The sequence below is a fragment of the Trichechus manatus genome, unplaced genomic scaffold (assembly GCF_000243295.1).
Source record: "Trichechus manatus latirostris isolate Lorelei unplaced genomic scaffold, TriManLat1.0 scaffold00046, whole genome shotgun sequence".
NCBI lineage: Eukaryota > Metazoa > Chordata > Mammalia > Sirenia > Trichechidae > Trichechus > Trichechus manatus.
The window spans coordinates 9,687,781-9,715,120 of record NW_004443982.1 but is presented as its reverse complement, the minus strand read 5'-3'; the positions used below and the strand labels follow the sequence as shown (position 1 = coordinate 9,715,120).

Genomic DNA, 27,340 nt, shown 5'->3' with positions numbered 1-27,340 from the left:
AACTCCCTGAGGGACCGAATTACTAGGCTGATGGCTGGAGACCATGGTCCCCATTGGCACAACATAGTTTATAAAGAAAATGTTCTACATCCTATTTTGGTGAATAGTGTCTGGGGTCTTATAAGCTTGCGAGCAGCCATCTAAGACACTCCACTGGTTTCATCCTGTCTGGAGCAAGAGAGAATGAAGAAAACCAAAGACACAAGGGAAAGATTAGTCCAAATGACTAATGGACCACAGGTACTACAGCCTCCACCAGACTGAATCCAGCACAACTAGATGGTGCCCGGCTACCACCACTGACTGGTCTGACAGGGATCACAACAGAAGGTCCCAGACAGAGCTGGAGAAAAATGTGGAACAAAATTTCTAACTCACAAAAACAGACCAGGCTTACTGGCCTGACAGAGACCAGAGAAACCCTGAGAGTATGGCCCCCGGATGCCCTTTCAGCTCAGTAATGAAGTCACTCCTGAGGTTCACCCTTCAGCCAAAGATTAGACAGGCCCATAAAACAAAATGACACTAAATGGGCACACCAGCCCAGGGGCAAGGACAAGAAGGCAGGAGAGAACAGGCAAGTTGGTAATGGGGAATCCAAGGTCGAGAAGAGGAGAGTGTTGACATGTTGTAGGGGTGGCAACCAATGTCACAAAACAATATGTGTATTAATTGTTTAATGAGAAACTAATTTGCTCTGCAAACCCTCATTAAAATACAATAAAAAAAAAGAAATCAAATGACATATTGCATTGGGCAAATCTGCTACAAAAACCTTTTTAAAATCTTTGGAAGCAAACACGTTACCTTGAGAACTAAGGTGGGCCTGAACCAAGCCAAGGTATTTTCAATTGCCTCATCTGCATGTGAAAGCTGGACAATGACTAAGGAAGACCAAAGAATTAATGCCTTTGAATTGTGGTGTTGGCAAAGAATATTGAATATACCATGGACCGCAAAAAGAAGGAATAAATCTGTCTTGGAAGAAATACAGCCAGAATTCTCATTATAAGCAAGGATGGCGAGACTTCATTTCACATACTTTGGACCAGTCCCTGGAGAAGGGGCTTGGTAAAGTAGAGGGTCAGAAAAAAGAGGAAGACCCTCAATGAGATGGATTGATGCGGTGGCTGCAAAAACGAGCTCAAACATAGCAACGATTGTAAGAATGGTGCAGGACCAGGGAGTGTTTCACTCCGTTGCACCTAGGGTCTCTATGAGTTAGAACCATCCTGACAGCACCTAACAACAACAAGATTTATTAAAGGCCAAATTCTCCTCCCCAACCCTTAAGGGCACAAGTGCATCCATCTGTTTCACCACTAGCAGCTTCTCTACAGCCTCTGCCATCCGCACATTCCTGGTTGCCCCTTGCCCACAGTCCCCAAAGCAAATATGCCTGATTGTGCCAACTAAACGGGACCAATTTTAGAAAATAAAATAAGAAAATGCCACCAATTTGGCCCCTGTAGGGCCCACACATCTTGAGTAATCTGGTATACAAATACAGGGAAAGAAATTCTCTTAATATAATAGTGAAATTGAAAGTCTTTTTTATTGAAAGCTCTTTGTGTGCCTTCTCCTATAATATAAAGATTCCCAGGAGGTGAGGAATACTACACAATGGGGACACCAAGATACATAAGGTGGGCCTTATCTCATTCCGGAAACAAAGTACCTTGTCTTTTAAGCTGTGCTTTTTTCTGGTTTTCATCTCATCTCTCGGGGAATTGTGCTTATATGAATATTCCAAGGTTCAGAGAGAAGTTATACGACTAAACACCACCCAGCCCACCCAGCTCAAAGCCCCAACCAGACAAAGACAGTACAAGAAAACTACAGACCAAATCCTTCCTAAATACAGACATAAAAATCTTCAACAAAATATTAGCAAACTGAATTAGACAATATATAAAAAGAATAATATACCAGGACCAAATAGGGTTTATCACAGAAACGCAAGGCTGCTTCAGTATTCAAAAATCAGTCAGTCAATGTGCACAATATAATGAATGGAATTAATATCACTGAAGTTACACTTCAAAATGGTTAAAATGGAAAATTTTTTGTTATATATATTTTATCACAATAAAAATCAACCAATGTAATCCAATGTATTAACAGTATAAAGAAGAAAAAATGACATGACATGATCATTATCAATTGATACAGAAAAAGTATTTGACAAAATCCAACATTCACCAATCATAAAAACTCTCAGTAAACTAGGAATAAGAGGGAACTTTCTCAACCTGAAAAAGGGCATCTATAAAAAACATGCAACTAACATACTTAATGGTGAAAGATTGAATGCTTTGCCCCTGAGGTCAGGAACAAGACAGGCATGTCCGCTCTCACCACTTCTATTCAACATCATACTGCAAGTCTTAGCCAGTGTAATAAGGCAACAAAAAGAAATTAAATGCATATAGATTGGAAAGGAAAAATAAAACTGTCCCTATTTACAGATGACATGGTACTGTACTAGAGAATCCCAAGTAATTTACCAAAAAAAAAAAAAAAAAAAAAAAACCTCCTAGAACTAAGTGAATTTAGTAAGATTGCAAGACACAAAGTCAACACATAAAAATCAACTGTAGTTCTATACACTTACAATGAACACTGGAAACCAAAATTTTAAAAACAATACATTTACAATAGCCCCACAAAAGTAAAGGTATAAATCTAATATTTGTGGGCTCTGTACGCTGAAAATGACAAAACTGATGAATGAAATCAAAGAAGACCTAAATAAATGAACATATCATGTTCTTGGATTAGAAGCCTCAGCACAGTAAACATGTCATTTCTCTCAAAATTGATCTATAGTATCTATAGATCAATACAAATGAATCCCATTTCCCAGGTGTTTACCCTATAGAATGAAAACATGTATTCACACAAAAACCTATACACAAATGTTTATAGTACCTCTGTTCATAATTAGCAAAAAGTCGAAACAACCCAAACATCCTTCAAAGGGTGAATGGATTAAAAAAAAAATTGTGGAACATCCAAGCAATGGAATGCTACTCATCAATAAAAAGTAACAAACTAGTAATATACACAACAACTTGGATAAATCTCAAAGGCATTTTGCTGTGTTAAAACAAGCCTGTCTCAAAAAGCTACACTTATCTGACATTCTAGAAAAGCAGAATTGTAGTGATGGAGAACATTAAGTCGAGGAGGGTATAACTGCAAGGTATAGCATGAGAGTTTGTTTTGTTTTTTCCTTTTTTTTATTGTGCTTTAAGTGTAAGTTTACAGTTCAAGTCAGTTTCTCATACAAAACTTTATACATACATTGCTATGTGTCTTAGTTATCTAGTGCAGCTATAACAGAAATACCACAAGTGGATGGCTTTAACAATGAGAAATTTATTAGTCTAGTAGGCTACAAGTCCAAATTCAGGGCAACAGCTCCAGGGGAAGTCATTCTCTCTCTGTCAGCTCTGGAGAAATGCCCTTGTGATGCATCAGTCTTCCTTGGTCTGGGAGCATCTCTGTGCAGGAACCTCAGGTCCAAAGGACGCGCTCTGCTCTCTGCACTTTCTTAATGGCATGAGGTCCCCCTGTCTCTCTGCTTCCCTTTCCTTTCTATCTCTTCAGAGATAAAAGGTGGTGCAGGCCACACCCAGGGAAACTCCCTTTACATTGGATCAGGGATGTGACCCGGGTAAGGATGTTACAATCCAACCCTAATCCTCTTTAACATAAAATTACAATCTCAAAATGGAGGACAACCACACAATCCTGGAAATCACGGCCCAGCCAAATTGATACACACATATTTTGGGAGATATAATTCAATCCATGACACTATGTGACCTTACCTGCTCTCCCTATAATGTGACGGTACACTCCTCCTTTCCACCCCGAATTTCCCATGTCCATTCAAACAGCTCCTGTCCCTTTCTGCCTTCTCATCTAGCCTCTGGACAGAAGCTGCCCATTTAGTCTCATGTATCTACTTGAGCTAAGAAGCACTCTCTTCACTAGTATCAACTTATGTCCCATAATCTAGTCTAATCTTTGTCTGAAGAGCTGACTTTGGGAATGGTTTCAGTTCTGGGCTAACAGAGTCCAGGGGCCATGTCTTCCGGGGTCCCTCCAGTCTCAGTCAGACCATTAAGTCGGGTCTTTTTACGTGAATCTGAGTTCTGCACCCCACTTTTCTCCTGCTCCATCAGGGATTCTCTGTTGTGTTCCCTGTCAGGGTGGTCATTGGTGGTAGCTGGGCACCATCTAGTTCTTCTGGTCTCAGGCTGATTAAGTCTCTGATTTATGTGGCCTTTTCTGTTTCCTGGGCTAATATTTTCCCTGTGTCTTTGGTGTTCTTCATGCTACTTTGCTTCAGGTGGGTTGGGACCAATTGATGCATCTTAGATGGCCACTCACCTAGCTTTTAAGACCCCAGACACCACTCACCAAAGTGGGATGCAGAACATTTTCTTAATAAACTTTGCTATGCCAATTGACCTAGATGTCCCTTGACACAACGATCCTCAGATCCCTACCCCTGCTACTCTGTCCCTCGAAGTGTTTGGTTGTATTCAGGAAACTTCTTAGCTTTTGGTTTAGTCCAGTTGTGCTGACTTCCCCTGTAGTGTATGCTGTCCTTCCTTTCACCTAAGATAATTTTTATCTACTATCTAGTTAGTGAATACTCATCTCCCTCCCTCCCCATCCTTGTAACCAACAAAGAATGTTTTCTTCTGTGTTTAAACCATTTCTTGAGTTCTTATAATAGTGGTCTTATACAATATTTGTCCAGTTTACTCTCCACAGACAAAACCAGGGGAATTGCAGGGAAGGGACTTCATTTTTCAGATGATATAATAATAAATACAGATAGTATATTTTCTGGTTATACGACATGAACAAAAAATTCCAAAGTGCTAATAAAAACAAATATTTGAAAAAATGTTCAAATCTATTAAAACTTATTTGAGAACAATGTTGCTGTTGTTGTTAGGTGTCATCGAGTCGGTTCCGACACACAGTGACCCTATGTACAACAGAACAAAACACTACCTGGTCCTGTACCATCCTCACAATTGTTGCTATGCTTGAGCCCATCATTGCAGCCACTGTGTCAATCCATCTTGTTGAGGGTCTTCCTCTTTTTTGCTGACCCTCTACTTTATCAAGCATGATGCCCTTCTCCAGAGACTGGTCCCTCCTGATAACATGTCCAAAGTACGTGAGATGAAGTCTCACCATCCTCCTTTCTAAAGAGCGTCATAGCTATACTTCTTTCAAGACAGATTCGTTCATTTTTCTCCCGGTCCATGATATATGCAATATTCTTCACCAACACCATAATTCAAAGGCATCAATTCTTCTTCGGTCTTGCTTATTCATTGTTCAGCTTTTGCATGCATATGAGGCAACTGAAAATACCATTACCTGGGTCAGGTGCACCTTAGTCCTCAAGGTGATGTCTTTGCTTTTAACACATTAAAAAGGTCTTTTGTGACAGATGTGCCCAGTGCAGTTGCTTGACTGTTTGATTGCTGCTTCCATGGGCGTTGACTGTGGATCCAAGTAAACTGAAATCCTTGACAACTTTAATATTTTCTGTTTATTATGATTTTGCTTATTGGTCCAGTTGTGAGGATTTCTGTTTTCTTTATATTATGGTGGAATTCATCCTGAAGGCTGTAGACTTTGACCTTCATCAGTGATTCAAGTCCTTTTCACTTTCAGCAAGCAAGTTTGTGTCATGGGCGTATTGCAGGTTATTAATGAGTCTTCCTCCAATCCTGATGCGGCATTATTCTTCATATAGTCCAGCTTCTCAGGTTATCTGCTCAGCATACAGATTGAATAAGTACAGTGAAAGGATATAACCCTGTCGCACACCTTTCCTAATTTTAAACCACGTAGCATTGGTTTGTCATACTGTAGTGACTTGCATGTTGCTGTGATGCTGGAAGTTATGTCACCGGTATTTCAAATACCAGCAGGGTCAGCCATGGTGGACAGGATTCAGTGGAGCTTCCAGACTAAGACAGACAAGGAAGAAGGACCTGGTGGTCTACTTCTGAAAAAATTGGCCAAGGAAAACTTTATGAAGAGCAGCAGAATATTGTCTGATACAGTGCGAGAGATGAGCTCCTCAAGCCGGAAGGCACTCAAAATACGACTTGGGAAGAGCTGTCTCCTCAAAATAGAGTCGATCTTAACGACATGAATGGAATAAAGTTTTTGGGACCTTCATTCGCTAACGTGGCACGACTCAAAATGAGAAGAAACAACTGCAGATGTACATTAATAATCGGAGCATGGAATGTACAAAGCATGAATCTAGGAAAATTGGAAGTTGTCAAAAATGAAATGGAACACATAAAGATTGATAACCTACACATTAGTGAACTGAAATGGACTGGTATTGGCCATTTTGAATCGGACAATCTTATGGTCTACTATGATGCGAATGACAAATTGAAGAGGAATAGCGTCGCATTCATCATCAAAAAGAACATTTCAAGATCTGTCTTGAAGTACAACTCTGTCAGTGATAGGTAATACCCATATGCCTACAAGGAAGACCAGTTTATATGACTATTATTCAAATGTAAACACCAACCACTAATGCCAAAGATGAAGAAATTGAAGATTTTTACCAACTTCTGCAGTCTGAAACTGATCAAACATGCAACCAGGATGCATTGATAATTACTGGTGATTGGAATGCAAAAGTTGGAAACAAAGAAGAAGGATCTGTAGTTGGAAATTATGGCCTTGGTGACAGAAACTACACCAGAAATCGCATGGTACAATTTTGCAAGACCAACAACTTATTCATTGGAAATACCTTTTTTCAACAACATAAATGTCAACTATACATGTGGACCTCACTGGATGGATACACAGGAATCACCTCGACACCATCTCTGTTCAAACAACTGTCTCTTGGTCTACGTACAGGTTCCCCATAAGCACAATTAAGTGTTCTGGAATTCCCATTCCTCACAATGTTATCCATTATTCGTTATGATCTACATAGTAGAATGCCTTTGCATGGTCAATAAAACACAGGTAAATATCTTTCTAGTACTCTCTGCTTTCAACCAAGATCCATCTGACATCAGCAATAATATCCCTAGTTCCACATCCTCTTCTGAATTCAGTTTGAATCTCTGGCAGTTCCCTGTTGATGTACTGCTGCAATCATTTTTGAAAGATCTTCAGCAAAATTTTACTTGTGTGTGATATTAATAATATTGTTCAATGACCTCCGCATTCTGTTGGATCACCTTTCTTTTGAACGGGCACAAATATGAATCTCTTCCATTTGGTTGGCCAGGTAGCTGTCTTCCAAATTTTCTTGGTATAGACACGTGGGCCCTTCCAGCATTGCATCTGTTTGCTGAAATATTTCAACTGGTATTCCGTCAATTCCTGAAGTCTTGTTTTTTTGTCAATGCCTTCAGTGCAGCTTGGACTTCTTCCTGGTTCTTAATCATATGCTACCTCTTGAAATGGTTGAATGGCGAACAATTCTTTTTGGTGTATTCCTTCCATCTTCTTTTGATGCTTCCTGCGTCATTCAATATTTTTCCCATAGAATCCTTCAATATTACAACTTGAGACTTGAATTTTTTCTTCAGTTCTTTCTTGAGAAATGCTGAGCATGTTCTTCCCTTTTGGTTTTCTAACTCCAGGTGTTTGTATATTTCATTATAATACTTTTCTTTGTCTTCTCTAGCTGCCCTTTGAAATCTTCTGTTTAGCTCTTTTACTTCATTATTTCCTCCATTCACTTTAGCTACTCTACATTCAAGAGCAAGTTTGAGTCTCTTCTGACATCCATTTTGGTCTTTTCTTTCTTTCCTGTCTTTTTAATGACCTTTTGGTTTCTTCATGTATGATGTCCTTGATGTCATCCCACAACTTGTCTGGTCTTTGGTCATTAGAGTTCAATGAGTCAAATCTATTCTTGAGATGGTCTCTAAATTCAGGTGGGATACACCCAAGGTTGTACTTTGGCTCTCATGAACTTGTTTTAATTTTCTTAGGCTTCAACTTGAACTTGCATATGAGCAATTTATGGTCTGTTCCGTAGTCAGCACCTGGCCTTGTTCTGACTGATAATGTTGAGCTTCTCCATTGTCTCTTTCCATAGATGTGCTCGATTTGATTCCTGTGTTTTCTACCTGGCATGGTTCACATATATAGCTGCTATTTGTGTTGTTGAAAAAGGTATTCCCAATGAATAGGTTGATGGTTTTGCAAAATTCTATCATGCAATCTCCAGTGTTGTTTCTATCACCAACGTGATATTTTCTATCTACTGATACTTCTTTGTTTTCAACTTTAGCATTCCAATCACCAGTAATTATCAATGCATCTTGATTGCATGTTTGATCAATTTCAGACTGCAGAATTTGGTAAAAGTCTTTAATGTCTTCATTTTTGGCATTAGTGGTTGGTGTATAAATTTGAATAATAGTTGCATTAACTGGTCTTCCTTGTAGGTATATGGATATTCTCCTATCCATGACAGTGTTGTATTCAGGATAGATGTTGAATTATTTTTTTTGACAATGAATGTGACACCATTCCTCTTCAATTTGTCATTCCTGGCATAGTAGACCATATGATTGTCTGACTCAAGATGGCCAATACCAGTCCCTTTCCGCTCACCAATGGCTAGGCTATCAGTCTTTACACGTTCCATTTCATTTTTGATGACTTCCAATTTTCCTAGTTTCATACTTCATACATTCCACATTCCGATTATTAATGGATGCTTGCCGCTATTTCTTCTCATTTTGAGTTGTGCCACATTAGCAAATGAAAGTCTCGAAAGCTTTACTCCATCCATGTCATTAAGGTCGACTCTACTTTGAGGAGGCAGCTCTTCTCCAGTCCTATTTTGAGTGACTTCTAACCCGAGGGGCTCACCTTCCAGCACTATATCAGACAGTATTCTGCTGAATATGAATATAAGGTTTTCACTGGCCAATTTTTCAGATGTAGAACCCCAGGGCCTTATTCCTTGCCTGTCTTACTCTGGAAGCTCCACTGAAACCTGTCCACCATGTGTGACCCTGCTGGAATTTGAAATACCGGTGGCATAGCTTCCAACATCATAGTAACACACAAGCCACCACAGTACAACAAACTAACAGACTTAGTTTTTCATCTGCTCTAATAATTAATAGAGATTGCATATTTTTCTGAGTATAAGACATGAACAAAAAATTCCAACATACTAATAAAAACAAATGCTTGAAAAAACGTTCAAATCTCTTAATATTTATTTGAGAACAATGTTACCAAAACCAAACTGTTGCCATGGAGTCAATTCTGACTCATAGTGACCGTACAGGATAGAGGAGAACTGCCCCATAGGGTTTCCAAGGCTGTAATCTTTATGTAAGCAGACTGCCACATCTTCCTCCCGTGGAGTGGCTAGTGGGTTCTAATCACTAACCTTTATGTTAGCAGGTGAGAGCTTAACCACTGCGTTACCAGGGCTCCTTGAGAACAATGTTACATCTGCTTAGTGATATTTAATGCTGGCAGTCTCCATAATGTTGATGGGAGCATAAAATGGCATATAACTATTGAAAAGTAATTTACCAACCTACACCAGGAAGCTTAAATTGTTAGTATCTTTTGACATAGCAATTTCATTTCTGGGTTTCTATCTTAAGGACATAATCATAAATGCATAGAAAATGTTAAATTTCGACTCTCCTCTCCATGATTTTCTCCTCCTATACCCACCCCACTCATTTCCTAGCAGCAGTAATGACTGTTCCCCCAACTGCCACACACATTGCCCCCCTAGCCTGTGCTCATGCTGTTCCTTGTGCCAGAGCTGCCAATTTCAAGTTCCCATGTTTGCCAAGCCTCAAATGTCCCCTCACCCTATTTCTATGACCTCCTAACACCATGTAAAATGATGTAGGTCTATGTTCTCCTTCCAGTCTAGAAACCCCTTATACAACAACTCTGTATCTCCTAGAGTCTACTACGAAGACCTACGAAGACCTGTTGCCATCGAGTCACTTCTGACTCATAGCGACCCTGTAGGACAGAGTAGAACTGCTCCATAGGGTTTTCAAGGAGCGGCTGGTGGATTTGAACTGTTGACCTTTCCGTTAGCAGCTGAGCTTTTAACCACTGTACCACCAGGGCTCCCTGTGCATAGCAGATGCTTAATAAATCACTGCTGCTGGTTTCCATTCTGAGCTGAGCTAACCTGACCTGAATGGAATTGATATCTAAGAGGAGAGAAGCTAGACACTTGGTTGAGCAGAGCAAACTAGCCCACAGATTTCTCATAGAACTCAAGTAGGTATATCCATTGTGATAAGCCAGAGTTAAATAAAAAGAGCACTATTTAGCTTTACATCTCAACTGCCCATTCAAATTATTTATCCGATATTGCAGTGAGGCAGAGGATTATCAGGGAAAATGCAAGCCTCTGTCATCAAGGAGACTTAAGTTTAAGTCTTAGCTCACCCTTTTCTATCTGCATGACCTTGGACAAGTTAGCCTCCTTCTAAGCCTCAGTTTCCTCATCTTTAAAATGGAGATACGTGTCCACCTTATGGAATTGTTGTTGGGAATAAATAAGACAACAAATGCCTGGCAGAAAGCAAATGATCTATAAACAATAGCTATTATGAGATTAGTATTTTAAACTCAAAGGAAAAATCTTAACTAGGGAAAAAAGATTCTAAGTTTTTAAATGTTATTTTCTAGTTGATATTTGCAGCACTTACCAACTCCATATTTATTCTTATAATAACACTTCGTAAATTCATCACAGTTGCAAAGGAGCACTTTTCTTCCCCACACATTGATGGTGGTTCCTACCGCCAGGTCACTATCTTTGTAAAACTCCTGGTCTAATTTTCCTAACTAATAAAAACAAAGGAACACAGCATTGGCACCACAAAGTCTGTAAGGAACAAGGTACCCCTTCCCAAAGGAAAAAAGAAATTAAAAGAAAAAACCTCAATTATATCATTTATAAACAAATCCTTGAAATCAAATCAAAAAGCAGGCAGTCAATGATAACATTTTAAAACTTTTTGAAACGTATTATTTGCAAATAGCAATGCAATGCATACACTGATATATGCATTTAAGTATGTTTATTCAATGATAAACAGTGCAATGCATATATTTATGTTTTTTTCATAGATTCCATTCACAATCAATCTCACAAGAAAAGAATATGTACCTCACCCTACAGTTCAGGTTCCCAGGAAGTCACAATGGAAAACAGTAATAAAATATGAAGTTCCTCACCTGGTATTTATCCAACAAGTAGCCATTCACTTGTTTCACTGACCAGCCCCCATACATATTGAGAACTGTCTGATCTGTTATCTGGCCTGGTTGATAGATTCCAGGTGGGCCATACTAGAAGACAAAATCAAAACATGTGATAGATAGCCTCTAACCACAAAGATGGAGCTGTTGAAGGGCTCAAGTGGGAAACATGCATTGCATGGCTTTTCTCTGTCAGCTGGAGGAAAATATACATTCCATCCACCTCTCTCTATGCTTCCATACCCCCTGTACACCAGCCTACACTCCACCCATCCTTCAAGGCCCTGATAAAGCCCCATCTTTCCCCCTTCCCCTCCCCATCCTACTGGCCTGTCCCCAATCCCAACCTCAAATGCACCTCCCACAAGGCTAAACCATTTTTTGTGGTTCTCTAATTGCTTCATCAGAAGTCACCTTTTCTCTTTACTGAACTACAAAACTCCCTGAGGAACCACTCATGTCTTGCGTCTATTCTTTATTCTGCTTAGCCCCCTGCCTGACCCTGAGTTCACCAAGTGCTTGCTGGCCGAGAGGCAGTGTGGTGAGAGAGAAATAGTAGTAGGCTGGGGTCAGTCTCTCACATAAATGGTGGCCTGGAGCAAATCCTTCATGTCTTGGAAGTGGTCCAAGCAGTTGTGTGAGCTGTGGGAAACATCTTAATTAACTTCTATAAATTGATAGTGATCAGTTTATCACATTCAGATGAGTGATCTGAATCATCCCTGATACATGTGGCATAAAATGTAAGCTTAAATGTGTAAATTGTATGGTGCATGTGGTGTCAGTCAGTCATAGAAGGTAGAAGAACAATAAACTTGGATGAAAGCTCTCTCTTCACCACTAATAACTACATGATTTGGGGCCAAGTATTTACCTTCCCAGAATGTCAGTTTCCTCATCTGTTTAACTGCAACAACAGTACTTATTTGATCCTTTCTCAAAGGATGTTGTGAGTGTCAAGGCAACAACCACTCCTATTGTATCTCTCCTCCACGAGAATCTAAGCTCCACGAAGCAGGACATAATCCATTTTCTTCATCACTGTAACCCCAGAGCTGGCACAGTTAGCACTCAGTATTTGTTGAATGAATGAATAAAATGAGGCGATTTATATGAAGGCACACTGCAAATGTCAGGTGTGTCATTATTATTTTATATTTAGCCTCTTCTTCAAAGCCAATCTTAAAAAAGACTTCCCTGGCATCTCCTGGACACCTGCTGTGCATTTCCCAGAGCTCCCTCTGGGACAAATGCTGCCTCCCCTTGGTCCCTAAGCAACACAGCAGGACTTCTGGCGGTGGGCTCAGAGAATCTGGGAGAACCTCCTGCAAGGACCAAATGGCCAGCGGTTGTTTGCATCAGAAATGAGTGTGACAATAACCTTTTCAGTAGCACTAAGAATTACGTAAAAAAAAAAAAAAAAAGTTATCCACATGAGAACTAAAACATAACATAGAACTGTGAAAAAACTTTTATATTTTTATGTGTCCTTACAGATGTTTATAGGTCTTTATATGGTGTTTTTTAACTATACTACCTCGTTCCTCCCCTATAATTAGCTCAGGAGGAAGGCATTGTTAATGGCGTTTTAGAGATGGGGAAATAGGCTCAGAGAGGCTAAATGGCTTGCCCAAGGTCACACAGCTATTAAGTGGCAGACTCACAATTCTAACTCAGGTCTTCTGTCTTTGTGCCATTTCTACAGCATCCAAGTTATATTAGTTCTCATGTGGCCATATATATTTGGAGAAATCAATCCAACAATTCTTTTTAATAAATAGTAAATAAATTGCAAAATCTGTCATTGCTGTTAGCCAGTGGCTAGTTGGGGATTGGTTGCTACACTCAGAAATCACTCCTATGTGTGTGTGTGTATGTGGATACATGTATGTGCATGTATATGTGTGTGTATTTGTGCGTGCATTTATAACAGTGACCAGCACATGGAATCTCCTCAGTAGGCTGCAGAAGCCAAAGGCCAGTGCCCCAGTCCAAGGTCATGAGCAATTCTTTTACTAGGGATGATAAGTAAGCACTTTCTCTTGCATTTGCCTTTTTCCTTTACTTGCCTTAAGCCCAGAATGTTCCAACTCCAATTTGTCATATCCTCTGTATTACTTTCATGGATTTATATTAACAAAAAACCAAACCAGTTGCCATCAAGTCAATTCCGACTCATGGCGACCCCACATGTGCAGTGTAGAACTGCGTTCCATAGGATTTTCAAGGCTGTGACCTTTTAGAAGCAGATCTTCAGGCCTTTCTTCCAAGCTGCCTCTGGGTGGGTTCAAACCACCAACCTTTCGGTTAGTAGTCAAGCACTTAACTGTCTGCACCACCCAGACACAAAATTCAAGTTTTCTAAACACTTGCACTCATATAACTGCCATCACATATTCATAACACTTGACACATTACACAGTGACTTGAGTCTTTCAGCCCACAAGCAAACTCAGAAAGTGGCTCTGCATCCACTGTTCACCTTGGGTAGCTTTCTCCTCCGGATGAACAATGACGAAATATCCCGGCCTGAGTTGGGTGGATTCAATTCTTTGACTTCCATGGTATCATCAGACAAAAAGTAATGCAGGACGAGTTCCCTACGGTCCCCAAACATTGAGGCTGTGTCGTCCCACAGGCCGAAGAAACGCAAAATCTGCCTATCATGGTCGAGGAACTGTTTCAGGGTGTCGGTGTACTGATAGGGACGTAAGGGCTCCACGTGCTCTAGCTTCTGCAAATGGAGAGAAGGTAAATAATTGTTCTGGGTTTTGCATAACCACTTTTGGGATGCAAGCAATCAAATGACATAAAGATATCTTTTCTATAGACTATTCTGGTGTTTTTTAAAATTTCAAATGACTATGACATACATGTATATGTACATATAACCAGTTTTAACCATAAAAATAGAGACAAACCAGTATTAGGAAGCTTTTATATTAAACATTATTTCAGTATACATCTGCAATATTTTTGAAAACTGACTTTTCTTAGTTGAAGACTTAACATTCTCATTTAAGAACAGGCAAAACTAATCTATGACAATAGAAATTAGAATAGTAATGGCCTCTGGACAGAGGATTAACCGGAGAGGGGGACGAGGGAATTTTCTGGAGTGATGGAAATATTCTATACCTTGATTTTCGTGTTGGTTACTCAGTTGTTTACATTTTCCAAGTCACTGATCACTTAAGATTTTTGCATTTGATTCTTTATTAATTATATTTCAACAAAAAATGTCTTTGTCTTCTCTCTAGAAATTCTTATCTATATATCCTTCTTACTCATTCCAAGGTTTTCATGAAGGTAAAAGGGAAGAAATATATTCAAGGTTTTATTTTGCTCAAAAAGTTTGAGATATTGAGGATACAAAAGCCCAGTGGAAACTTGAGTAGAGAAAATGGAGAACTTTCAGATCAGCACAGAACTATTATCTAGGCTTCATCCTCTGCCCCAGGAACCAGTAGCTCAGCAGTCTTCATGATACAACTCTTTCCTCTCTTTATATATTCTCAGCCCAGTATTAGAGCAAAACTGCCCCCATTCTATCTGACTGTAGCTAAGGAAGATTGTTATATAAGGAAGTATACATTGGAAAGGGAGATGTATATCCCCAATTTGAGTTATGCAATCTTATTGGGAAATCCTTGAAATTTTGTATCTGTCCAGCACCGTCTAGGTTCAGTCTTACTCAAAGGCAGGGGAGAGACCAAATCTCCCCAGTCTTATCCTGGCTATTAAAATGAAATTATAGGACCTCTACTTTCATCGTTTGAAAAATGTTTCTTTGACGTTATAAGGCTCTACGAAATGCATTATTGATTATATATAGCATTGTGACTCTTTTCAGTTTAAGTTGCTTAATTTTAACTTTACATTTCAAGGCAGCAAACACTAGAGAAGTAAATGCACAAAAGTCAATATAAAAGCCTCCTATTAAACTCCTAATTTTCCACAGATTTTGACATTTATTGAAGGGTTTTCTCCCTTAGGAAATAAATGCTAAAATGATTCTCCCAATTTGAAAGGAAATTATTTAAAATATTTCTTGGTTGTTATTGGTACTTACTCTCAATTCCTGGCAGAAAATAGATTTTTTTTCTTTAGAAACCTATGAAATACCACAGTGCTCTATGCATTTCACATATGCATCATCATTCAAAATCACTATCATGTCATACCAACTGTTAATGAATACAGCCATATGTAAAGGATGGTAATTCATATGGACTTACTTCTTTTAGGTTCTTCCTGCTGGTTCTAAAGACTTTGTATTTACATACACTTCTTCACCCAGGGCATTTGGAGAAAACATAAACAAACCCAAACCAAAAATCACCTTGCACGCTAATACACATAGGTATAATGCCACAGGAATTTCACTTCAGATATTCCAGGATCAATAATATATATTTCTCAGTAGGGCTGTATGTCTACAACACTAAAGAATAACTGCTGGGACTAGGATCATAGATGAATGATCCTACATGCAGCTTTTAACAAGAGATCAAAGCAGAATCAAAGAAGAATTTTATTCTAAATTTTCTGTTTTCTTTCCGCAAGGAAATGAATTACAAAGTTTAAAAACAATAAAAATCAAACAAAACTAACTATGGGGATAGAAATGTGAACAGTGGTTGCCCCTAGGTGGGGAGAGGGATTGATGGGAGGAGGCATGAGGGGAACTTTCTGGGAGGATACAAATGTTCTGTATCTTGATTTGGGTGTGGGCTACATGGATATACGCATTTTTCAAGACTCAGCCAATTGTACACTTAATTTCTGTGCATTTTACTATACGTAATCATACTTCAATATAAAGGGAAACAAACGACAATAACGAAAATCAGGATAAAAATCAAGAGATTTGAGTTCAAGTCCAAGCAAGGAGACTGAATAACTGTGTGAGTTTCCAAATGACACTTTACGTTTCCAGTGTTCAGATTCTTCTTCTGTAACATAAAATTTGGGCCAATAGATCATTTAAAAACATTCAAAAGACAACAATAATACTAATAACACTGATTCTTTCCTCTCTACATTAACTGGGGTCAGACTTTGAAGACAAGCATCCTTTTATAATGGGGATACATCAGAATCATGTCCGTCCTCGTTCCTCCAGAACATCTCCACATACAGTGCCACTGAAGAGGAGCCAGGAGTTCCAAGGAAGAAGGAAAAGATTTACTTGAGGCTTGGTTCAGTAAATCAGTCATAAGACACACAGATTTTTCAGAGTCAGGATCTATGCAACTAAAATGGGAAAAGACAAGCCAAGCAAGTGTCGGCCCAATCTGACACTGTCAGTGACCACAAAGTCCATCATGGGCTCCTAGAAATTGTGCCACTTTAGTAGCACACTGAAGGCTCCTACTGCCTGGAAGGAAGTCTGTCCATGGGGGGTAAGGGGGAGAGTGAGGGAGTCGTTCCTGTTCTGAGGCTGACACCCACCCTTTCCCTCTAGCCCAAAGGAGAGCAGGACACAGAGTAACTATGGCCCCAAAAGCTCTTTCACACTTGGCTTCAGGAGCACCAATACCTTTTACTGACTCTCCAAAGGGTTTTTCATTCTGAAGGCCAGAACTCACAAATGTATTAGCTTCTTACCTCTTTCCGTGCTTTCATATAAGGATCTTCTGGGCACTTTCCCGGTGGGTTTAATTTGACTCCTATTTTCCTCAAAAAGTTTTTTGTGAATACATCACAGTCATAAATCTTGAACGTCCGGCCATAAAAGACAATGTCTATGTTGATATTGAAATGATACACAGTATAAAACTGATCGTCATCAGGAGGTGGGAGACAAATCCGATGACGCCGGATAAAAGTCCCTATGGCATAAATTAGAATAAAATTGTTTCATCACGCAGCTAATAAGAGGTTACAGCACATCTCTGTAATAACCCTGAATGCTCTCCTCCTTCAGGGAACTGGACAGAGGGCTGGCTCATTCTTAGAGGCAGCACTAGTACAGTCAAACCATAAGGCGGCCAGATGCCTGTTTGCTTCTCCTCAGAGAATTTGGACTTAGGATCCCCAAGTACAACCAAAATGGTAGTTCGCCACTAGAGGTAAAAGGGTTCCCTGCTTAGATGAGTGTACTAACTATACCACACCATGTCAGCCAAGTTACTCAAATATTGCTTAAACCTGTTGTCAAGAATTGTATAGGGTCTGAGATTTCATCCTACCTACAAGCTAAAAAGTTAGCCTGTCACAGTTTTATGAATGCCGGTAGAAGACATGAGATGCTTTGGTCATAGACAAAGGACAGTTTATTACTCACAGCAATAACAGTAGCCATAATATCAGCATTTTCTGCACCAGTTCTCTGAGCCCCAATTCCCACAGGGTGACACAACAAGGGTCAGGTAACACCTGCACACACAGTGAGTTATATTACAGGAGAGGAATCCTAAGCTTAGGGGATCCGAATCTTTCATAATGGGCAATAAGCATGCCTGCCTTTTGCCATAGAGGGAGAAATTATCTTCATTATACTGCACAGTAAGCATGTCTGCCCTCTATTCTGGAGAAAGACACTACTTCTATCTTCCAAGGCTATAAGCAAACCTGCACTTTGCTCCAGAGGAGAGACTATCTCTATCTTCCAAGGTTATTTGTAACCTTTGAAGAGATAGTCCAAAACAAAGAGCAGTCAGTGCTTCTGCTCGCAAGAAGTACAGAAATGCAAGATACTCATTGAGAATTGTCTCTCAGAACCTGTAACTGACTTAGTCCTGAAAATCTACTCCAAGAGCAAAGGGAAAAGGAAAGAAGGGAAGTAGGAAAAACTAAGAATCTAATGCTTTGATAAAAGTTGGCTTGTATGACCTCTGTATGGAGGTATATTAGTAGAAAGATGTCAACTTATCTTCTTCATATTTTATGTAGCACTGAGAATGGTGCCTTTTCCCAAAGTCTAGAAATACTTGGAAATTATACATCCTTTATTCATTAAGGAGCATTTAATGAATATCTTTATGTGTCAGGACTGTGCTGGGCTCTGTTCCATTATTCTACTTACCATCTTCTCATTCTGTTGAGAGGAAATTAACTAAAATCATTTTCATCTTCTTTTCTTTGTAGCAATTTTTAATTAGTCGGTACATTAAATTAAAATAATAAAACTATAAAATTAGAACTGGCCTAGAATGTTTTTAAGTGTACTACATAAAAAATGATATAATTTTACTGCAAAAAATTATACCTCAATTAGCCTTTAATTCATGCGACTGAAAACAGAATGCAAATTATTTAACCATTCAAGATTAGACATTTAGAACAAATTGCATACTTAAATATCTATAAAAGGATGGACATTTCAGGTATTTTCAGGAACCATCATATACCTCTTTAAAAAATGCTTATATTGTGAGTTTTTAAAATATAGAAGATTTATTCAACAGCCAGGAGCTTCTTCAGAAATTCCATCTATCTTGCATTTGTACTTCATTACAAAAATTCAAATAAGTATGTTAGTGCTGATTTCTTTTCAGTAAGATTTGGCATAGGAATCCTACATTTTCCTAGGAGGGAAAAACTAGCCAACCCGCTGGGCCTTTAAATCACCATCATCATAATCATCTTAGCCTAGGATGTGCTTTCATATACATTTTCTCATGTAATCCTCAATAATCCCATGAGGCAGGTAATACATGTAATATATTCAGTTTATGAATGAGAAAATCAGTGCTTAGAGTGGTTAAGTGACACGCCCAAAGTCACACCCTAATAAATGGCAGAAACAGATCTTGAATCTGGGTTAATACCCTACTTCCCATAGTTTCCACTGAACTGTGTCTCACTGTACTGCAGCCGCAGATGATTTAAGTGAAGATAAGAAGGGAGAGCCAGAGGAAAAATAGGATAGAAATGGGTAGAAGAGCTGCCAGTCACCATGAAAAGGAGATAGATGGAGCTGCTCTTCTAAAAAAACAGCCTCTCTTTCTCTGACAGCAAATTTGCAGCCAGGGCTTACTTGCCAGCAGCAGCAATCCCTCCTCCAGGGACAGCCCCACTGAATTACCCTCCCCTGCCAGGAACTTACATATCTCAGACCCCCACACTCTTATCTTAGCCCCACACTTTTCTTACTAGAAGGTTCTCAGAAGAGGCCAGGGAAGTTCTTTGTGTTAACAAAAAAGAGTCTTGGCCATCCATGGGTTGGAAAGAGAAGGCAGGTCTAATACTAAACAAGGAAATTTGAATACCAAGATATCCAAAGTCACAATTCCACGTTAATAAGAAAACTAATGTGGGCCATTTGAAATGTACAGTTGCATATGACAGATTTCAATAATATATTCGTGGGATCTCTCAACTGTGTCTTTTGGGAATTAAAATTTCTATTTAGTGGTATTTGTGTGCTTTCAGTCTCCCACGATAAATGGCAGAAACTCCACCAGCAGGAGTTTGTTCTGGAATACCAAAGAAATGGGCAGGGTGCCATGTCTTTGGCACACATTAAAGAGCAGCTGAGATCTTCAAGGTATATAAATAAAAATAATGTTAAAAATGGAAAAACAACAACAAAAGCACCATATCTGCCCTTTAAATTTTCAGATGTTTATCTTTTTAACTATCATATAAAGACAATTTGGGCAGATGTACAGGCATCAAGTGCCTGCTTTCAAACTCTTCCTTATCTTCATATGTTACATCTCTCTTCTTTTTTAAAAGCACTGCTATCTGATCATACTCTGCAAGCTTTAACTTTCTAACATTTCCCTATGGTTTAGATCAAAGTGACTATATATCCATTTATGTTTAATGTGTTTTCATTTCACTCAGTTGGGACTTGCCGTAGAGCTTTGCTCATACCACTAAATTTAGTTTTTAGGAATGCACCTTCCAGAATTAAGATCCCAACTTATTTTATCTTAACTTTAAGTATGTTTATTTCATTTTAGTAATATTGCAGACCTAGGGTACATCCAAGTCTGGATGCAGGTATTTCCAGGTGAATGAATATACAAATAGAATTGGCACTTGTCATCATGTCTCCTAAGCTTGTATCCTAAAAATACTAAGACACTTACCTTGATCAGACATGAAATAGCATCTTCTCCTCCTCTTGTGTTCGCTATTATTCCTTCACTAAAATGACTATTCCATTTTTATTTTTCTACAATACCCCCTTTGGAGTTTTGGTTTCATAGGAATAATTTTTTTTCTAAAATAACTTGGCACCTACCTTACAGTAAAAGAATAAAAAATTCACACCTCTGATTATAATAATAAAAAACAATAACCTCATATATTCCCCCCCATTAACCACTGATAAGCACCAAAATGATAGCATCTTAGGTGCTCTAATGTCCTCTGTATTATAGCCTCTTGCCTAGTTTTCTTACACACTCCATGCTTTCCTCCCCAAATACCTTCCAACAACTCACCCTACCACTTCCCACCTCTCTATCTCATGCTGTTCCTTTTGACTGCTCTGTCTTTCTTTTCCATCTCTATCTAGACAAACCTTCAAAGTACAACTCAAATGCCTTCTTCTCTAGTAGATACTGCCTTTTCCTCCACTTTTGTGACACTGTCTCAGTCATCTAGCGCTGCTCTAACAGAAATACCACAGGTGGATGGCTTTAACAAAGAGAAGTTTATTCTCTCACAGTCCAGTAAGCTACAAGTCCAAATTCAGGGCATCAGCTCCAGGGGAATGCTTTCTCTGAAGGTCCGTGCCATCATTCTTCCCTTGGTCTGGGAGCTTCTCTGTGCAGGAACCTCAGGTCCAAAGGACGCGCTTTGCTCCCGGCACAGTTTTCTTGGTGGTATGAAGTTCCCCTGTGTCTCTGCTCGCTTCTCTCTTTTATATCTCAAAAGAGACTGGCATAAGACACTATCCAATCTTGTAAACCTCATCAGTATAACTGCCGCTAACCCATCATATTAGATGACAGTGATTGAATTTACAACATGTAAGGAAATTACATATAACCTCATCATACTGATAGGTTTACAACACCTAAGGAAATCACATATAACCTCATCATGGCGATAGAGTTTACAACACATAAGGAAATCACATCAGATTACACAATCATACAATACTGGGAATCATGACCCAGCCAACTTGACAGATATTTTTGGGGGACACAATTCAATCCATGACAGACACCATTTATGATGCCTGCATGGTATTGTGGACATTGTCTACCACTTTCCCTACCTCCCTTCCCCGCTCTCGTCCTTCCTTTCTTTCCTTCCTTTCACAAATACTTATTGTGCAGCCACCATGCACTAAGTTCCTCTCTTTATAGCCTAGTGCCTTATCTCCACTCTTAAATTCTAAGCTACTCCATTCAGTGACAGTTCCCTCTCCAAAGTCCACCACCTAGGATTGCCAAATTTTAATAAATTAAAATACAGGATGTCAAGTTAAATTTGCATTTGTATAAACAACAAATAATTTTTAGTGTAAGTATGTGCCATGGAATATTTAGGACATAGTTATACTAAAAACTTACCTGTTGTTTACCTGAAATTCAAACTTAAGTGGGAATCCTACTTTATCCAGCAACCCTACCATCATTCCCTCTTCACTCTAAGGGGTGTAGTATCTAGATATATTATATACCCAATATAATTACTGGATGAATGAATGATTCTATTTTGTGATTATATTTGCTTGATTCAGGTAGACTGCTTTAGAATATTTTTAAAAAGTATAAGAAATACTACCATACTGAGGGGCCAAAACAAGTCATTAGTGGAGATCAGTGTTCTTAACCAAAATGAACTAAGAACCATCTGGAAGCTAGTTCTTGACACCAGGCCCCAGAAACAGAAATTCTAGGGATGGGCCAGGAGATTCTGATGATCATCCCTAACTGAGAATAACTGGTATAGAACCTACCAGAATATTGTGGCATGATTCTAATTGTTATCCTTTCTTTAGCATAGATTAGTTTGGACTTGGCAGTATTTGACCAACAGTTATTCTGTTAGACAATTAAAGATAAAACTTCTGGAATTAACCTCTGATGTTCTCAGCTTGGAAACCCTGGTGGCCTAGTGGTTAAGAGCCACGGCTACTAACCAAAAGGTCGGCAGTTCGAATCCACCAGGCGCTCCTTGGAAACCCTATGGGGCAGTTCTACTCTGTCCTATAGGGTCGCTATGAGTCGGAATCGACTCGACGGCAACGGGTCTGGTTTTTGGGTTTTTTTGGTTCTTGGCTTGGTGTTAACGTTTTAACTAGACATTAGCAGAACAACAATAAATTCTATAAATATAACATATCTAACAAAAAAGAGAATGATATCCTGGGAAAAAATGAAAGCAAGTCTTGAAGTGTGACAGTGACTTACTTTACTTATAGCAGATACAAATCTCTCTCCCAACAAGGATTCTTTCTCTTTTTTTAGTTTTATTATTTTTTCTATAGTGCTTTAAGTGAAAGTTCACAATTCAAGTTAGTTTCTCATACAAAAATTTATACACACATTGTTATGTGACCCTAGTTGCTCTCCATATATTGTGACAGCACACTCCTCCTTTCCATCCTGGATTTCCCGTGTCCATTCAACCAGCTCCTGACCCTCTCTGCCTTCTCATCTCACCTCCGGACAGGAGCTGTCCGTTTAGTCTCAGGTATCTACTTGAGCTAAGAAACACATTCTTCACGAGTATCACTTTATGTCCCACAGTCCAGTCTAATCTTTGTCTGAAGAGTTGGCTTCAGGAATGGTTTTAGTTTTGGGCTAACAGAGAGTCCGGGGGCTATGTCTTCCAGGGTCCCTTCAGTCTCAGTCAAATCATTAAGTCTGGTCTTTTTACTAGAATTTGAGTTCTGCATGCCACTTTCCTCCTGCTCCATGAGGGACTCTGTGTTGTGTTCCCTGTCAGGGTGTTCACTGGCAGTAGCTGGGCACCGTCTAGTTCTTCTGGTCTCAGACTGATGAAGTCTCTGGTTTATGTGGCCCTTTCTGTCTCCTGGGCTAATATTTTCCCTGTGTCTTTGGTGTTCTTCATTCTCCTATGCTCCAAGTGGGTTGGGACAAATTGATGCATCTTAGATGGCTTCTTGCTAGCTTTTAAGACCCCATATGCCACTCACCAAAGTGGGATTCAGGACATTTTCTTAAACTTTGTTATGCCAATTGACCTAGATGTCCCCTGAAACCATTATCCCCAGACCCCTGCCCCTGCTACTCTGTCCCTCAAAGTGTTTGATTGTATTCAGGAAACTTCTCAGCTTTTGGTTTAGTCCAATTATGCTGATTTCCCCTGTAGCATGTGTTGTCCTTCCCTTCACCTAAGATAATTCTTGTCTCCTGTCTAGTTAGTAAATACCCCTCTCCCTTCCTCGCCACCCTCGCAACCATCAAGGAATGTTTTCTTCTGTGTTTAACCCTTTCCTTGAGTTCATATAATAGTGGTCTTATACAATATTTGTCATTTTGCAACTGCCTAAATTCACTCAGGATAATACCTTCCACATTACTCCATGTTATAAGATGTTTCATGGATTCATCGTTGTTCTTTATCGTTGCATAGTATTCCATTGTGTGAATATACCACAATTTGTTTATCCATTTGTCCGTTGATGGGCACCTAGGTTGTTTCCATCTTTTTGCTATTGTGAACAGTGCTGCAATGAACATGGGTGTGCATGTATCTATTCGTGCAATGGCTCTTATTTCTCTAGGATATATTTCAAGGAGTGGGATTGCTGGATTGTATGGTACTTCTATTTCTAGCTTTTTAAGAAGTGCCAAACTGGATTTCCAAAGTAGTTGTACCATTTTACATTCCCACCAACAGTGTATAAGTGTTCCAGTCTCTCCACAACCTCTCCAACATTTATTATTTTCTGTTTTTTGGATTAATGCTAGCCTTGCTGGGGTGAGATGGTATTGCACTGCGGTTTTGATTTGCATTTCTCTAATGACTAATGATCATGAGCATTTCCTCATGTGTCTGTTAGCTGCCTGAATGTCTTCTTTGGTGAAGTGCCTGTTCATACCCTTTGCCCATTTTTTAATTGGGTTATTTGTCTTTTTGTTATTGAGGTTTTCCAGTATCTTATAGATTTTAGAGATTAGACGCCGATCAGATTTGTCGTAGCCAAAATTTTTTCCCAGTCTGTAGGTTGTCTTTTTACTCTTTCAGTGAAGTCTTTTGATGAGGATAAGTGTTTGATTTTTAGGAGCTCCCAGTTATCTAGTTTCTCTTCTGGTGTTGGTGCACTGTTAGTAATGTTTTGTATTATGTTTATGCCATGTATTAGGGCTCCTAATGTTGTCCCTATTTTTTCTTCCATGATCTTTATCATTTTAGATTTTATATTTAAGTCTTCGATCCATTTTGAGTTAGTTTTTGTGCATGGTGTGAGGTATGGGTCTTGTTTCATTTTTTTTGCAGATGTATATCTGGTTATGCCAGCACTGTTTGTAAAAGAGACTGTCTTTTCCCCAGTTAACGGACTTTGGGCCTTTGTCAAACATCAGCTGCTCATAGGTGGAAGAATTTATGTCTGGATTCTCAGTTCTGTTCCATTGGTCTATGTATCTGTTGTTGTACCAGTGCCAGGCTGTTCTGACTACTGTGGCAGTATAATAGGTTCTAAAATCAGGTAAGGTGAGGCCTCCCACTTTGTTCTTCTTCAGTAATGCTTTACTTAACCAGGGCCTCTTCCTTTTCCATATGAAGTTGGCGATTTGTTTCTCCATCTCATTAAAAAATACCGGTGGAATTTGGATTAGGATTGCATTGTATCTGTAGATCGCTTTGGGTAGAATTGACATTTTCACAACGTGGAATCTTCCTATCCATGAGCAAGGTATGTTTTTCCACTTATGCAGGTCTCTTCTGGTTTCCTGCAGTAGTGTCTTGTAGATTTCTCTGTATAGCTCTTTTTTACAACTCCGGTTAGATTTATTCCTAAGTATTTTATCTTCTTGGGGGCTATTGTAAGTGGTATTGATTTGGTGATTTCCTCTTCGAAGTTCTCTTTGTTGGTGTAAAGGAATCCAACTGATTTTTGTATGTTTATCTTGTATCCTGATACTTTGCTGAAATCTTCTATTAGTTCCAGTAGTTTTCTTGTGGATTCTTTGGGGTTTTGTGTATAAGATCATATCATCTGCAAATAGAGATACTTTTACTTCTTCCTTAACAATTTGGATGCCCTTTATTTCTTTTTCTAGCCTAACTGCTCTGGCAAGGACCTCCAGGACAATGCAGAGTAAGAGTGGTGATAAAGGGCATCCTTGTCTGGTTCCTGTTCCAAAGGTGAATGCTTTCAGACTCTCTCCATTTAGTATGACGTTGGCTATTGGCTTCCAACAAGGATTCTTGAATATTAAAATATGTTGTTCTGATTAGAAGCTTCGTGTGACTGAATGACTATTTTGGCACCATGCTAAGAGAGGCCTCTTTTGTTCCTGGATTATTCCAAATTCTCCCTACCCTAAAAAGAAAAAATGTACATGATAGGCGAAGTAACAAAAAGGAGGGCTATAATTCATTCAGTTACACTAATTTCTGAAGTGTCAAGTCCAAAAGAAACAGGTGCATCTGACCTCCCAGCTCATTCAAAAAATACTGAAACCCTATGGATGTGACTGGAACACCATCAGTGCCCAGCATCTAAACTTTACCACTAGCCACTTTCCAGGTCCACAGATGCATGCAAAGCAGGCCCAGGCTGCTCAAGACACAACCAAAGGAAACACTACCTACCCTGTTCCACTAAGGAAGGTCTGAGCCACTGGCTCACAAAACCAGCCAAATATTAAGTATTTCAAAAGAGACTGGTTTCTCTCTAAACAAAGCTTGATGACAGAGTGGTTATTCCGGTTTGCTTTCTGCAGAATTTGCTATAGCCCTCCAGGTATCTCTGTTCTGCTGACAAATTCAATCTCATTAAATACCCTGATTACTGTGTATTCTGCACATATTCCTTGAGCTGTGTATTCACTTGGGGAAATGTCCTGACCAGAGTGAGCCAATCAGAAATACTGATGTTTTCAAAAGAGGCTTTGGAATTGTCTTTTGTTAATTTAAGGTTATTTCCCCCCGAGTCTTTACAACTAAAATTCCTTCCCACTTACACAAAAATCATTTGCAAATAAATCATTATGACTATCTTCAATTTGCCTTTGAAGTCTGCCTATGTGAGATTTGAAGTCAAGAGACTGAGAGAATTGAAAACTCTTAATAAAATTCTTTCCAAGAGACTCATATAGGTTGCATTTCATAATTCTTCTTGGATAGTTTAATAAAACTAAGATTCACTGGATGGGGCCAGGAATGTAATAATAATAAAACTTAACCCAAGTCGCTCTACATTTAATCACTGGTTAACCAAAAAAATTGAAAAAAACCAAACCCACTGCCATCAAATCGATTTCAACTCATAGCAACCCTATAGGACAGAGTAGAACTGCCCCATAGGGTTTCCAAGGAACAGCTAGTGGATTCGAAATGCCAAACTTTTGGTTAATAGCCGAGCTCTTAACCACTGCATTACCAAGGCTCTTAGGGCCTATCAACTCTGCCAACAAAATGTCTCTGAAATTCTTCCTCTATCATTGCCCTGGATTGGACACTCAGCATTCCTAGCCTGAAAAATTACAAATCTCTTGGACTATTCGCCTTGCTCCCTTCCCTCTCCAATCTGCTTACTTTTAAGTGCCATGAAATTGGGGTATTATAGGCCTTGTTTCTTTTGTCCATTTCCCCAAAATCCAGCACAGTGCCCCATACAGAGTAGGTGCTCAGCAAACACTTCTTGGCAACGCTGACTCCAAATTCATCATCCCAAGCACCAGACACAATGAACCTATGCTCTTAAAAATAATCAGTGTTGGAGGTTCTGGCAAAACAGCGCTCTAGGGCAGAAGCACCACGCCGTCCCTCCACAGCAAAGATCCGAAAAACTAAGCTGAATAGAGAATACAACAATCCTGAAACCCTAAAACATCAAATGAAGACATAAAGAACTCAGCCAAGCACCAAATGGAGTGAGAAAACTGACAGAGAACGGAGAGCGAGGAGAGATTCATGCAGAGGTCCC

At 39.3% G+C, this 27,340-nt stretch overlaps 1 protein-coding gene across 1 annotated transcript in view; it reads right to left on the bottom strand.

The window, feature by feature from the left end:
- EFHC2 (EF-hand domain containing 2) overlaps nucleotides 1-27,340 on the bottom strand; it is a 237,807-nt gene that overhangs the window by 113,227 nt on the left and 97,240 nt on the right. Inside the window, exons 5-8 of the mRNA XM_023731842.1 lie at nucleotides 16,915-17,138; nucleotides 13,787-14,038; nucleotides 11,281-11,394; nucleotides 10,749-10,887 (exon numbers count right to left, since the gene is read on the bottom strand). Of these exons, the coding sequence (XP_023587610.1) occupies nucleotides 10,749-10,887; nucleotides 11,281-11,394; nucleotides 13,787-14,038; nucleotides 16,915-17,138 (729 nt within the window). The remainder of the gene's footprint in view (nucleotides 1-10,748; nucleotides 10,888-11,280; nucleotides 11,395-13,786; nucleotides 14,039-16,914; nucleotides 17,139-27,340) is intronic.